Source organism: Schistocerca cancellata, chromosome 11 (assembly GCF_023864275.1).
Source record: "Schistocerca cancellata isolate TAMUIC-IGC-003103 chromosome 11, iqSchCanc2.1, whole genome shotgun sequence".
NCBI classification, from domain to species: Eukaryota; Metazoa; Arthropoda; class Insecta; order Orthoptera; family Acrididae; genus Schistocerca; species Schistocerca cancellata.
In genome coordinates this window covers 163,934,560-163,950,436 of record NC_064636.1, presented here as the reverse complement: position 1 = coordinate 163,950,436, position 15,877 = coordinate 163,934,560, and the positions used below count along the sequence as shown (strand labels likewise).

Genomic DNA, 15,877 nt, shown 5'->3' with positions numbered 1-15,877 from the left:
AAATTACACACTAGACATTTCACAACAGGTTGAAGGGAGGCAATGGCAGACTACCTCTTGTACAACATCACAATGTGCGGTGGTGCCAAATTACAACATCTACATCCCTACATTCATTTCCTAAATACGGGACTCCTATAACCTGACCTGAATCAGTTTAATGCCACCGTCCTCCGATCCCCTGTGAGATTCCTCGCAACTCCCGTCCGCTCGCACAGACTCACTTGGCCTTGTTCGCCTCCCGTTGGCGCTCCTTCTCGCGCTGGGCGGCACCCCGCGCGATCGGGTCGACGACCAGCTTCTTGACGACTGCCCAGATGACGATCGGTGTGACGGTGGCGTAGAAGACGGGCGCCGGTAGCACCTCCTCGCACAGGTGTATCGGCATGACGTAAGTCTGCGAACCGCGGCCCAGCCTGGGGAGAATTTGCAGTCACAGAGATGTGTAGGGCTACTGGTACAAATGACATCTAAATTTTTTTTAAGAGAAAAATCTGTTCTTGACGCTACATAACATGGCTCAGGAATACAAAGTGTAGGTTTCCTAGATTTCCAGAAAACGCTTGGACACAGTGCCCAACTGCAAATTAATAACAAAGGTCTGAACATGTGCCATAGGTTCTCAGATATGTGAGTGGCTTAAAGACTTCCTAAGTAACAGAACTCAGTACACTGTCTTGGGTGGAGACTGTTCATTGAAGACAAGTGCGTAAGAGAGGCCTTGTAAGAAAAGCAACAAAAATATTTGTTTTGTAAACAACACACCTTACTTCTTTATAGAGTGTCCTCTGAGGGATATACACTGTCCAGCAATCCTCCAACTTTTTCGCCCCATCAGAAAAATAGGTTCTGTCAAACTCTGCAAAATACTCGTTGACTGCAACTGTGACATCCTCATTAGATGAAAATATTTTACCAACAAGCCAAAGTTTCACGTTGGGGAACAGAACAGGAAGAACTCACTAGGGGCCAAGTCTGGCGTATAGGGTGGACGAGGAGCCAATTCTAAGCCAAATTTGTACCACTGTTATTGCTGATGTGTGGGATGGTGCATTATTCTGGTGAAATAGCACTTTTTAACATGCCAACCTTGATCATTTATCAGCCAACGTAAGTTTCAAATGATTCCACACTGAATCATAATACGATCCACTTAAGGTTCTGCCTTTTTCCAAGAAATCTTGGAGTGTTACTCCTTGCAATTTCCAAAACGACAGTGGCCATCACCTTAACAGCTCAAAAAGCGGTCTTTGGCTTCTTCGGTTCATTTCCACCAGCCTTTGTCCACTGTTTTGACTGCCACGTTGACTATGGGGCGTAATGATGGATTTCTTCGAAGTCAATTCTCTGTGCACGATACTATGCGCTCGCTCAGTTTAAATGCCAACAATCTCATCGATCTCACGAATTTTTATATAGTGGTCTTGCATTACTGTATCACAGGTTTTGCCAACAGTTTCCTTTGTGGTGACTTCAACTGCAGACCGAGAACACGCTTCGTGATCTGTGGTTGTTCAACCGTGTTTAAATTCATTAATCCAAGAACAAGTGTTCTCCAATGACAGTGCAGAGTCCATGTGAACTTCCTCAAGTATGGTTTTGATTTGTGCAGCAGTCAAGCCCTTCAAATGAAAATGTTCTGTAACAATATGAAACTCAGTTTGCCCCATTTTTAATCGCAGTCAACAAACTGAACAAAACATACGGCTATCGCCAATGAACTGTACGTTGCACATTTTTGAAATGTCTCTATATGCTCCTCGGAATACTCAAACTTTACAATCGTGAAGGTTCATGGAAATTTACCAGACTTAGGCGAACCACACTCATATTGGCAGCGGTGTCCCAGGGAAGTGTGATAAGACCACTCTTGTCCTCTAAACACATGCACAATATGACAGACATGACAAATAGCAGCCTGCAGCTTTTCACTGAGGACACTGGAGTGTACATGAAGTGTCACCATTGAGTGACTGTAGGATGATGCGCGACACTTGGACACAATTTCTGTGGGGTGTGATGAATGACAGTTAGCTCTAAATGTAGAAAAATGTAAACTAATGTAGAATGTAGATGAATACAAAAATCCATTTTGTAACGTTTGAATATAGCACCAGTGGTGTGCTGCTCGACAGTCACATCGATTAAATACCTAGGCGTAACGTGACACGAAATGGAATAAGCGTGTATCGTTGGTGGTAGGAAAGGAGAGTGGCAGACTTGTGTTTATTGGGAGAATTTTAGGAGAGTATAGCTCATCTGTAAAGGAGACTGTGTACAGAACACTTGCACAACCCATTTGCAAGTATTGTTGAAGTATTTGCAATTCCCGCCAATTCAGATTGAAGGAAGTAATTCAGAGGCTTGCTATTAGATTTGTTACCAGAAGGTTCAATTAGTGTGTAAATATTATGGAAATGCTCACTGAACTCAAATGGGAACCCCCCAGGGGAGGAGGGAAGGGAGGTGGACACATTGCTCTTTTCATGAAATACTGTTGAGAAAATTTAGAGGGAGAGCATTCACAGCTGTCAGTGAAAAGATTCTACTGCCATCAGTTCACGTGTCGCATTAGGACCACGAAGACGAAACACATTAGGGTTCGTATGGGACAATACACAAACAATTTTTTCCCCTCACTCCATTTTCGAGAGGAACAGGAACGGGAATGACCGGCAGTGTATAAGGTACCCACTGCCATGCACCTTAAGGTGGATTGCAGAGTATCTTTGTAGAGGTATAATCTTTTGCACTGCATGTGCAGAAATGGTGGGCTTAGCTGCATCTGAAACAGACGAGAGACCCTACATTGGTAGAAATGTTATGAGGTAAATCCAAACTGTGAATTTCTTTACTGTATCAAACCTTTAAACTATTCCCAGAATGAGATTTTCACTCTGCAGCGGCGTGTGCGCTGATATGAAACTTCCTGGCAGATTAAAACTGTGTGCCCGACCGAGACTCGAACTCAGGACGTTTGCCTTTCGCGGGCAAGTGCTCTACCATCTGAGCTACCGAAGCACGACTCACGCCCAGTACTCACAGCTTTACTTCTGCCAGTATCTCGTCTCCTACCTTCCAAACTTTACAGAAGCTCTCCTGCGAACCTTGCAGAACTAGCACTCTTGAAAGAAAGGATATTGCGGAGACACAGCTTAGCCACAGCCTGGGGGATGTTTCCAGAATGAGATTTTCACTCTGCAGCGGTGTGTGCGCTGATATGAAACTTCCTGGCAGATTAAAACTGTGTGCCCGACCAAGACCCGAGTTCGAGTCTCGGTCGGACACACAGTTTTAATCTGCCAGGAACTTTAAACTATTGGTAATTATAAGAATACAAGACTAACGATTTGTTTTTGCAAATAAATAGCTTTCCTACTTTTTAAATTATCTGAACCATGCAAGGAATTCAAGTATCTAAGTGAAATATGTAGTGTGACAAGGGATTGGAGCTTTCACAGTGCTGCACTTTGCAAGTGATTTCAGGTTACAAGACTTACGAGGGCTATGCCGAAAGTTTTTAGCAGCCCGTAAACCGTAAGGCGGAGGACAATGGAGTTGTTTTCATTCGAAAGAGCAACTTTATTCGACCTCGGGACGTGCGTGCGTTGCCCCTGGCTAGCAGTGATCCCCCCACAGTGTAGTAAGAAAGCACAGGCAGTGCAGTCAGAGACTGTGCAGGACAGAGCTGTTGCACCACGACTTTCGCGCCACGATTTTTTACGATTATAAAAAGGGATTAAGTGCCAAAAATGCCATTATCTTTGCTGCGTGCTTTTGGTGAAGCTTCCACTTCTAGGGCCACAGTTGGAAATTGGTTTTGCGAGTTTTCGAGGGATCGGCAGTCGACTGAAGGTGAACCTCGTCCCGGTCGGCCGGCAACGGCTGTGACTCCTGAAAACATTGATGCTGTGAGGAAAATGATCAAAGAAGATCCACACCTTACATTTTGCGACATTGAAGGGACCCTAAATATTGGATCGACAGCAGCACAGACGGTCGTTCGTAGTCACTTAGGCCTTACTAAGTGACGTGCCCGTCGGGTGCCACATTCCCCAGAAAGCCAAAAGAAGGCGAGAGTGGACTGGTGTCGTTTTGTGCTCGAAAAATTCGATGGAGGGAAGTTCCGAGACGCCTACAATATTGTTACAGGTGATGAAACGTGGGTCTACCATTATGACCCTGAAACGAAGAGACAGTCTTCTGTGTGGTGCTATCCAGGGGAGGAACCACCCACAAAAGTTCGACAAAGTCAGAGCTCTGGAAAAAAGGTGGTGGCAACTTTTTTTCACAAAGCTCGGGCATCTCACCTATGTGACCTCAGACACACGTCGTACAGTCAATGCCGAATGGTACGTGAACGGCTGTCTTCCAAAAGTCGTCGCCACACGGAAGTCACGGCATCCAAAGTCCAAGATTGGGCACCTTCTGCTGCATCACGACAATGCACCTGTGCACAGGGCTGCCAAAACGATGGACTTTCTGGAGAAGGAGAAAGTGGGAGTGTTAGCCTATCTCCCCTAATCACCTGACCTGGCCCCCTTTGACTTCTTTCTGTTCCCTGAGACTAAGGAAAAAATTCGAGGGCAACAGTTTTGATCAGATGAAGAGGCCATTGCAGCGTACAATAGTGCACTAAGTGACAAAAGAAGCTAGGACTGACATTTTCTAAGTGGTTTCAGAGAATGGAAAAATGTATACACGCTAATGGAGAGTATTTTGAAAAGTTGTAAACTTTTTTTGCAAATAAATTTTTTTTCACTCATTCTGCTAAAAACTTTCGGCATAGCCCTTGTAATAATAATAATAATAATAATAATAATAATAATAATATACAGGGCATTTCAAAATTACACCGACAAACTTCGAGGGGACGTAGAAACTGCCTCGAGAACAAAATGAGAATAGAAACCCGTGTCTGGCAGTGTCATCCGACGATGCTACATAGTGTCGAAGTTACAGGCACTGACACCTGTGTATCTCTTCTACAGCACTCTTTCTCCATTTTTAGAGGATGTTGTATGGACCAAAACAAGACAAAAATTTCCAGCAGACATGGGTTCCAAAATGCATACCTTAAGAGCTACTAGCACTTGTTCATCTTCACTACTGTGAAACACATCTCGTCTATTGAACAAGCGTTCGTAGCTCCTGTAGTAAGCATTTTAGTGCCCACGTCTACTGGACATTTTTTCTTTTTTTCGGCCATACAACCACCTCTGAATGTTGCCTATCCTACAATTTCAGCAGCTACAATACTAGGATACGTACTCAGGCAGAAGCAGCATACTGATTTTTGCTTGCAACTTTCAAATTGTTCATTTCTGGACCAGGGTCCCTTCCCTCAAATTGATAGCATTTACCCTCCTCCATCATCCCTGAAAATATGCACCATCATGGAATCACCCTGTATATACATACATTTACGTGCACCAGTGCCTTTAACTTCAATGCCCTGTAGCATCATTGGATGACATTTCCGGATGCACGTTCTTATTCTCATTTTGCTCCTCGAGACACCTTCTGCATCCCCTCGAAGTTTGTCAGTGTAATTTTGATACACCCTTTGTTTTACAGGGATTTATAGTGTACTTCAATTACTCTTATTTACGTGTTACAACATAACGTCAAATGTACTCTTAATAAGTGATGCAACATTCCGACGGCATTGTAGTCCCTGCAGCAGCAATAGACACTGAAGAGGCCACCGCCCCAAATTTTGTGACAGCTGGCATTCGCAACAAGAACTTGTTGTTCAGAGATGCAGACATCCGAGTTCACTGTGTTAATTAAAATTCAACTGCAAAATTTAAAATAGCTAAGTGACTAAATTGTATCATGTAGTATGTCATATTAAAATCGTTTACTAACCTGTCAGTTCCACTGGAGAACAGACATACTGATTTGTTATGTACGAAATACCTCACTGTGTGATAATGTCGCACTGAGAATGTGTACCTGAGGAAGATTTTGCACTGTCACTGAAAAAGTTTTAAATTAAAGTGATATTGAGGCCATTCATTGCTTAGGGTTTAGAGAAGCTTAAGGTAAGCAACGGTTACCGATGTACAAAGTGCACCAAATTTATATGTCCGGCAAACTAAATCGAGAGAGGAAAAAGTGTCGTATCTCATTAAGGAAAGCTCTGGAGAGAAGGGTGAGAAGAATTGTGGTTCAAGTTGAAAAGAGTAGCTGACTGTGCACTGGATAGATAAGTGTTTCGTGCAGCAGTTCACAGTGGGAGGGACCCTCTACGATATACAGTGTCTTTAAGGTAACTTCTGAAGAAACTTAATAAAATAAGAAAACTGCTCTCGGAAGGAAAAATATAAGTGTCCCCTTCTCCCAGGCACTATTCAAGTGTGGCACGGACGAGGAATAGTCTGAAAGTGGTCCTACGAACGTGAAACTTCCTGGCAGATTAGAACTGTGTACCAGACTGGGACACGAACCTGGAACTTTTTCTTTCCACAGGCGAGTGCTCCACCAACTTCTGTGAAGTCTGGAAGGTAGGAGCCAGGTCGCGAGTTGTGCTCGGGCAGCAGCACCTGCAAAGGGCAACGGACCCGTGTCCGACACAGATCTTATCTGCCGGGAAGTTTCCTATCGGTGCGAGTTTCACTGCAGAGTGAATATTTCGTTCTGGAAACTCTATACGCAAATTGCAGTGTAGTCGCTCAGATCCAGAGGGAACAGATACGCAATACTCACTTGAGCTTGAGAGAGACGCCGACGGGCAGCCCGACGGTGACGGCGGCCGACACGCTGCTGTGCTCCGACACCTTCTTCTCGCAGCCCACCTCCACCAGAGCCCCGAACGTGCCAGCCCTGGAACCGAGCGACGCTACGGTACAGATTTTGGGGTCACGTCGATTTGGGGGAGGAGACCAAACAGTAAGGTTATTTGTGAAATATCTAACGAAATTCACACAGGACACTCATCGTAGTTTACTTTTGTTTAAAATATATGGTAATTCTCATTTGACATAAAAAATTTTCTCTCTTCCTTACTGCAGCATCACAAACTCGTTTTAACTACAGAAAACTCACGGTATCACAAGCTCTTTGTTTTCCCGAGCCATTGGAAAGCTGTTTCCGTGGTGGGCTCTGCACGAGATGGTCCTGCATCATTTTCTGAATCTACAGTTTCTTTTGTTTCACTTTCTTAGAGTTCCTGCTGTTCGTTTGCTACGCGAGGTGTGGGTGGTTGTGTCCGTGCTACGAGTCAGTGTACGCACAGACTAGACATTACAGAGACATTTGCTCACGGTTGGTAATCCGGATAATTGCAAATACGTATGACTGAGGTCCAGATAATTGAGTCTCCACTGTATTCATAAATAATTAGTTGTTTCACATTTAAATATGTTCATATTATATACATTTAGATTAACATTGAAGCATTTTATTTAAATTTCAGTAATTTCATTTTTACTAATAGTTTTAAAGAAATACTAGCAATTACTGTCAACAATGGTGTAAACTCATTGGTTTTATACACTACTGGCCATTAAAATTGCTACACCAAGAAGAAATTCAGATGATAAACGGGTATTCATTGGACAAATATATTATACTAGAACTGACATGTGATTACATTTTCAAGCAATTTGGGTGTATAGATCCTGAGAAATCAGTACCCAGAACAACCACCTCTGGCCGTAATAATGGCTTTGATATGCCTGGGCATTGAGTCAAACAGAGCTTGGATGGTGTGTACAGATACAGCTGCCCATGCAGCTTCAACATAACACCACAGTTCATCGAGAGTAGTGACTGGCGTATTGTGATGAGCCAGTTGCTCGGGCACCATTGACCAGACGTTTTCAACTGGTGAGAGATCTGCAGAATGTGATGGCCAGGGCAGCAGTCAAACATTTTCTGTATCCAGAAAGGCCCATACAGGAACTGCAACGTCCGGTCGTGCATTATCCTGTTGAAATGTAGGGTTTCGCAGGGACGAATGAACCATCGTAACACTTCTGAAATGTAATGTCCACTGTTCAAAATGCCGTCAATGTGAATAAGAGGTGACCGAGATGTGTAACCAATGGCACCCCATACCATCACGCTGAGTGACATGCCAGTATGGCGATGATGAATACACACTTCCAATGTGCATTCACCGTGATGTTCCCAAACACGGATGCAATCATCCTGATGCTGTAAACAGAACCTGGATTCATCCGAAAAAATGACGTTTTGCCATTCGTGCACCCAGGTTCGTCGTCGAGTACACCATCGCAGGCACTCCCGCCTGTGATGCATCATTAAGGGTAACCGCAGCCACGGTCTCCGAGCTGATAGTCCGTGCTGCTGCAAATGTCGTCGAACTGTTCGTGCAGATGGTTGTTGTCTTGCAAACATCCCCATCTGTTGACTCAGGGATCGAGATGTGGCTGCACGATCCGTTACAGCCGTGCGGGTAAGATGCCTGTCATCTCGACTGCTAGTGATACGGGGCCGTTGCGATGCAGCACTGCGTTCCGTGTTACCCTCCTGAACCCACCGATTCCATATTCTGCTAACAGTCATTGGTTCTCGACCAAAGCGAGCAGCAATGTCGCGATACGATAAACCACAATTGCGATGGGCTACAATCTGAACTTTAATAAAGTCGGAAACGTGATGGTACGCATTTCTCCTCCTTACACGAGGCATCACAACGTTTCATCAGGCAACGCCGGTCAATTGCTGTTTGCGTATGAGAAATCGGTTGGAAACTTTCTTCATGTCAGCACGTTGTCGGTGTCGCCACTGGCGCCAACCTTGAGTGAATGCTCTGAAAAGCTAATCATTTGCATATCACAGCAATCTTCTTGCTGTCGGTTAAATTTCGTGTCTGTAGAACGTAATTTTCATGGTGTAGCAATTTTAATGGCCAGTAGTGTATCATATCTCTGTTCTTAATTGTGAACAGAGTTGGCACGAGCGTAATTGTAAAGTGACTGTCTGGATGGAAACGTGATGTCAAATGTGCACTCTAGTTGGAAGAGCTGCTGTAAATGGAGCTACCATGTTTTTGTATTACTGCTGAAGACAGAAGTATCTTTTGTTAATCATTCAATCTGTGAAAATATTAGTGAATATCGTTCTTTCAATGTTACGAAACTTTATTCCATTCAAAAACCACTGGCAGCAGACAACGATACCACCAACAAGATAACAAGCGCTATTTTATAACTCTAGATAAGGGTGAGGGATCTGATGCAACATCCTGTGAATAATGATCATCATCTTGCTGGAAAACTAATCACTGAAAATTAAGCACTGAAGTCCCACTACAACATTAAGATATAAGATACACGTTCAGAAACTAAGTCTACTAGATTTTTTTTCTTTTTCTTTTTTAAGAAAAGTGTATCCTGACAATAATTCAGGTTATTGTTGATACACCTGTTGACCATTTTTCCAAATAATCAATATCCTGTTCGACACTTGTGATGAGCTTCGGCACAAGCTTCTTTATATATTCCTCGAAGAACTTTTCCGTCACCTCCTTACCCCAATTCAGAACCCCTTCTGCACCTGTCTGTTGACAGTTTAATTCCATTCACGTGTGCCTTCAGAGAGGTGAAAGGATGATAATCTGGAGATGCAAAGTCACGGAAATATGGAGGAGGGCAGGGGGTGTGCAAAACATCCCAGCCAAATGGGTCCAACGGTGCCTCGGTGGCTAAGGCTGTGTGAGGACGGGAATTATTGTGCAACAAGCACAATCCTCTTGTCAGCATTCCCCTCCTTTGGTTTTGAATGCTCCTTTTGACATTTTTAGGGTCTCACAATATCATTGAGCACTGATGGCCTCCCCTACGCAGAAATTCAACCAAGATAATGCCTTTTCAGTCCTAAAACACCGAGACCATTTTTTTTCTTGCCCAAAATTGTGGCTTTAAATTTTTTGACAGAAGGGTTATTGGTGGAATGCTATTGATGAATGTTTTTTCTCTAGGGTGTGTAATGAGCCACCCAAGTTTCATCTCCAGTCACAATACAGCTCAGGAAACCCTCACCTTGCAATTCGAGTCACTCGAGAAACTAGTGGGTGATACTGATAAGATTTTACTCGTGGTGTTCTGTCAGCTATTATGTGACCCATCTTGCGCACACTCTCCTATATGCCAACATCAGTGTCTCATACGAGACTTCTGGAAACATCTCAGAAATTTTATCTACTGTCAATTGGCAGTCATCACGAACACTTTCCTCGATTTTTTGCATCTACTCGTCACTCAAAATGGAAGATCTTCCACTCCTCTGTTCATCACAAACATTTGTTCTGCCTCTACTAAACTTCCTGCACCGCTTAAACACACACTTTTTTTCGTAGCACGTTCGGCAAAAATCATTTTGATCTGTGGAAATATTTTGGGAGATGTTGCTACAAACGCGAGTAGGATGTGGATTACACTTGGTGGGATTTCTTTCAGACACCTTTCACGCAACTGGATATTACACAGTGAGCTTACATATTATTGTGTCCCTTCGCTGCTCGCTCTGGTCAGGGAGCCACCCCAAACCCTCGCTGTCACCAACCCTTAAAAAAAAAAAAAAAAAACCTGCTATGGTTACAGTACATTTACTTTCCAAACGTGCCTCATATTTTGAAGATTTTGGAAGGGTTCGAGAGTGAACACTGACACCCAACTTGGCTGAGAAATAGGACAAACGAGCAACTAAAATGAGTACGGTACAACTGGCATTTGACCAAAATTAGTCAGGTTTTGTGATACTGCCAGCATGGGAACGTACACTGCATATCTTAACCTTTTATCAATCTACCACATTTAAATAGCAGTTTGCCTAGATCCATTTGCAGCCACAATTGATTTGATGTTAAAATTGGACAATTACTCAACAATAGTTTACATTTCTCCAGGAGCAGGTAAAATTCCAGATGTATTTTGTGCAGCAATGTTGTCAACACTCACCACAGATACGACGGGAATGACAGGGAGTGTGAGAGTTCCTGGTTCTACGCAGCCGATGAGAGAGCAGTGGGCAGAAGACATGATTTGAAGCACGAAAAAGGAATATTGCCACATTCTCATGTCAATATCAATGCATCATCTGCTATGTATTCAGGAGGAGTGGGGGAGGGGGGGGCGGGGGGGGGGGGGGGGGGGGGGGGGAACAGCTACGTTCAGTCCCACTGTGACCACAACATTGGAAATCGCAACTTATTCAGAAAAACAGCCAAATATTTGTGACAACACAGATTATAAATTTTATTGATTCTGGTATACATAAATACATGGTCTATTTTCTTACCTCTTACATGTTAGGTGAAACTGTCATCCCAGATAATGATTTAAATGATTATTGAAAATAGTGATACCGCACACCACTGGCTTAAATAGCATGCAAGAAAGGAAGTGAAGATAAAAATTAATGTAAACCACTTCTTGTTGTTTACTCTATTTCTCCTTATTTTACCAAATATGGACACTCAAGAAATTGTGTATGCTTAAGGATACGTATAATGTAAGCTTTTTTAGGCAGGTACTTTATATCAATAAAACAGTTCAAGGAAAGCTATGGATCAGTTGGTACGAGGTCACTGTTTGAAATAGTCAATGAACTACACTTAAATAGTAAAACCACAGCTCTGATCAAGCAAACATGAACAAACATTAATTGTAAAGCAAAATTCAGATGTGAAGTTTGTAAGAGTTTTGAGATCAAAACTGGAATGAGGCAGGGAGTTGGTCATTCCACACAGCACTTTAACTGTGTTCTAGGAAACGTCATGAGGAAATGGAGATTGTTATTAGGAGAAAGGCAAATGAATGAGAAAGTCCGATTAGATTATGAAAGGGGCAACCTACAAATAGACTGCTTAGCATTTGCTGATGACCTAACAATTAATGAAAACTAAACATTGAAATGTTGAGAGAACATGTTCTAGTATCTAGGAGAAGTAACTAAACAAGACATTTTACAGAAAGAAGACATTGAAGCAAGAGTTAATAAGTTGAAAATAACATACTATCTCACTACGGACATACGTACACTGTCCAGTCACTTAAATGTGACCACCAGTCAATAGCTCGAATGATAACCTTCAGCAGTGTGGACCGATGTGAAACGTGTAGGAAGAGTGTCAATGATATTCTAGAAGATGCCGAGAGGGGTGTGAAACTGTGCAGTTTCCAGTGCTTTGGCGGGCTGTGCTACGTTTCTCAGTGCGTGTACAGCCCGATCGAGGTGGTCCAACAAACTTTAGTGGGTTGAAATCCGGGGAGTTTGCTGACCAGGGAAGTACAGTTAATACATCATGGTGCTCTTCAAAGCTGTGCATCACACAGAACTGTCCTTCCGGTAGATGCCATCGTGCCGGGGAAAAACAAACTGCTCGTAGGAGTGGATACAGCCTCCGAGAATAGACACGTAATTGCGTCGATCCATCGTGCATTCCAGAATTAGGAGGTTACCCGAGGAATGCCACGAAAACATCCTCCATACCATAATGTTCCTTCCTACGGCCTGGATCCTTTTGACAACTGTTGCGGGGTCTTCGCTTTCAGACATTTCGTACTGCACACGCCAGTGGCCATCTGTCTGATGCAGCACAAAATGGGACTGATCTGAAAAGGCTGTCAGTCAGTGGACTTCCAAATGTAATATTGGCAAGCAAACTCCAGCCTTTGTTGCTGGGGAACAGCAGTCAGCACGGGTGCAAAAACCAGGCAACTACTGTGGAGACCCATATGCAGCAACGTTCGCTGAACGGTCATTGAGGAAAAACTGTTTGTAGCCCCTTGCTTAATCTGGGCAGTTGAGGGAGGGGGGGAGGTGGGGGGGGGGGAGGAAGAAAATAAGTTGCAATTTTGATTAGTCAGAATATCTTACAAATAAAATTTTCTCAGGGTGCTTGGGGACAGGGGGACAAAATGAGAGAGAGAGAGAGAGAGAGAGAGAGAGAGAGAGAGAGAGAGAGAAAATTGTCTTATATTCAGGGTCATATTATACTCCAGTAAATACAGTATCTCTGTAGCCAAATACAGTATGAATCTGACACCTGTTGCACACTACTTTCACGATGACAGAATTATAACGGCCAGCAGTACCTGTAAGCTAACGCGGTACGCCTTCGGAGGAACTCTACACATTTTTAAGTGGCAGTGAGCTGCAGCGGACGCACCTGGCAGCGGCCCTCAGCTTCATCTCGCGCTCCTCCATCTTGCGGCTGTAGCTGGCGCCCAGGTACGAGTGCGGCACACCGAACTGCAGCGTGCACGAGGCGTGCGACTCGGGCGTGTCGCGCACCACCGTCGTCGACATGGCCGACTGCGGTCCCACCCGCCACGTCAGGTAGCCCACGGTGTGCCGGTCCAGCTGTGTCGCGAGGGCTGCACAGTCGCACGGGACGTAAAGTAAGTGCGTCGTGATTTTGTACTCGGGGGTAGCTCGTAACAGAGTGAAAAGTGTTCACTACACAGTAGCTCACAATAACGACCAGCCAGAACATTACGACCACCGACCTACTGTCGATATAAACCCGTCGGGGCGATAGGAGTGTCACCTGGCGAGGAACGACTCCCGGCCAGACACGTGCACGGTGTGTGTAGTATCTGTGAGCACGTCATCAGTGTGTAGAACGGGGAAGGCGTGCAATCCGAATTTGACCGACGGCAGATTCTGACGGCCCAGAGGTTCGGCACGGACGTTTCGGAAACTGTGCCACTCGTCAGGTGTCCGAGGAGTGCTACGACGAGTGCCTTCGACACGTGGCGAAACCGGGTGAAATTACGTCCGGAGGTTGTGGGGTCGGACGTCACCCCTAAACACAGCTGTCACACGTAGTAGGCTGGGCAGATTGGTAAGACGACACAGGAGACAAACTGTGCCGGAAATAACATCGGGTTTCAATGCCGGGCAGAGTACAAGTGTGTGTGAGCACACAGTACACCAAAAACGCCTAACGACGGGCCTTCCCAGCCGACGACACGTCCGTGTGCCGACGATAACACTACGACACGGGCAACTAGGAAACGGGCACGCAAATTCGTCGTCTTCGAGGGGAAGAGCTCCGACTACTGTACTGTGGGACACAGACAAACTGGCGGCACCCCCACTATGCTACGGAGAACATTCACATCTGCGGATCTAGTGGAGCTCACGCGAGGTGTCTCGACCATCGAGGAGTATCGTTCACTGGTTGCAGACAATGTACACACCTTCCTGGCAATTATATTTCCCGACAGCAGTGGCATTTTTCAATGAGATAATGAGCCACGTCACACGGCCAAGAGTGTGATGGAGTGGTTCTACGGACACAGTGGTGACTTCCATGTGACGTGCTGGCCTCCCCGCTCACCAGATCTGAACACGATCGAACGTATCCAGGATGCAGCTGAACGAGGCGTCAGAGCTCATCGTCTCCCATCCCATGAATGTATGTGAATTATGTGGAGAGAGAGAGATAGAGAGAGAGAGAGAGTGGTGCCAATTCCCTCCAGCGACCTACTTAAGCTTCACTGCTTCCACTGTTATCCGTGCCAAAGGTGGACATACTGGTTACTAGGTAGGTGGTCATAATGTTGTGGCTGATCAGTGTACAAGCTATGCCAAATTGAAAAGGAGACCTTTGCTATAGCGGTGTCTTATCTGTAACCTCAGTGGGTGAATGTGTTTACCGAGATGGTGTGATGGCAGAACTGGAGTTACTGAGTTCACAGCAATTTCCTCACTTCTGGAGAGTTGTTTTTGCAGTTCGTTGCTGATTAATTCCTCCAGATCAGTGCAAAGAGTGGTTATTCAATTTATTCACATGAAGGGGGCGCATGCTACACAAATTTATCAAAAAATAAAAGATGTACAGCCAGCAGTGCCTCGAACGATGCACATTATTCTGGTGGTGTCAATGCCCGACATAGTTTTCCAGTCTGCCATCCGATCCACATTTACACAGAACACAGTATGTGACGAAACAGTTTTTGCTTAACAATTTACGATCAGACGCTAATGCCTATGTTATGTATGTGGTGTAATATAACTAATTAGCTTACCAGCCTGCAGGTAAAAGTAATTAGCTGAAATCTGTAATTACCTGTAATGCATTATTTTGAAATCAGAATTTTGGTAATGGTTATGGGAAAAATAATTATGTATCTTTTGAAAACAATCAGTGAATATGTTATGTTAATGTTAGCATCAAATTCCAGCTTGTAACTAATAGAAGTTAATCACTAAAATTCAACTAATCCATGTAAAGCCAATTAACAATTCATAATGTTTCACAACACCAGATATAATTAAATTCACATAGACTCTTAGCGAATCATGTTATTACAGACGACAGACTCAGATCGTCTGTAATTAATTTAGTAACTACACCTATAAATTTCTGATATAAATAAATCACCCTTTTGAGATTCTGACAAAACAAAGTTTCTGTATAAACTGTGTGGTGTCACAAGGCTTAGGCCTGTCCCACCCCTCATTAAATCGACCAAGACCTATACGAATAATTGTAGGAACAGTTATTATTATTATTATTATTATTATTATTATTATTATTATTATTATTATTATGTTCTTTAAGTTTGTTTTTGGGTTTTTGGAAATACTGTGGGAAGAAAGTTTATTTATGTTGCAGATAACGTGGAAGACGTTGCCCGACGATCACCACGAAAGTTCGACGTAGCGGCAAGTGGGCTAGGAATAAAACGAATGCTGCAAACTACCGCGAGACACGGAAGAGCCCGGGCCGCGACGGCGTCGAGCTTCCTAGGTCGTTGTCGGACGACGTCAAAGGAAGACATATTCTGCTTTCTCTTTGTAAACTGATTGCCTGAGTCTCGAAAGGTTCGTGTAAAACGTATAGGTGGGTGACACATTAGATGGGACCCGATGCCTGTAATACTTACACAGT

At 44.1% G+C, this 15,877-nt stretch overlaps 2 protein-coding genes across 2 annotated transcripts in view; one reads left to right on the top strand and one right to left on the bottom strand.

Annotated features, from left to right (window-relative positions):
* LOC126108506 (uncharacterized) overlaps nucleotides 1-15,877 on the top strand; it is a 369,053-nt gene that overhangs the window by 87,298 nt on the left and 265,878 nt on the right. The window lies entirely within an intron of this gene.
* The window catches only part of LOC126108507 (dnaJ homolog subfamily C member 11), a 123,996-nt gene that overhangs the window by 29,800 nt on the left and 78,319 nt on the right, over nucleotides 1-15,877 (bottom strand). The window contains exons 7-9 of the mRNA XM_049913774.1: nucleotides 13,145-13,352; nucleotides 6,712-6,828; nucleotides 225-416 (exon numbers count right to left, since the gene is read on the bottom strand). Of these exons, the coding sequence (XP_049769731.1) occupies nucleotides 225-416; nucleotides 6,712-6,828; nucleotides 13,145-13,352 (517 nt within the window). The remainder of the gene's footprint in view (nucleotides 1-224; nucleotides 417-6,711; nucleotides 6,829-13,144; nucleotides 13,353-15,877) is intronic.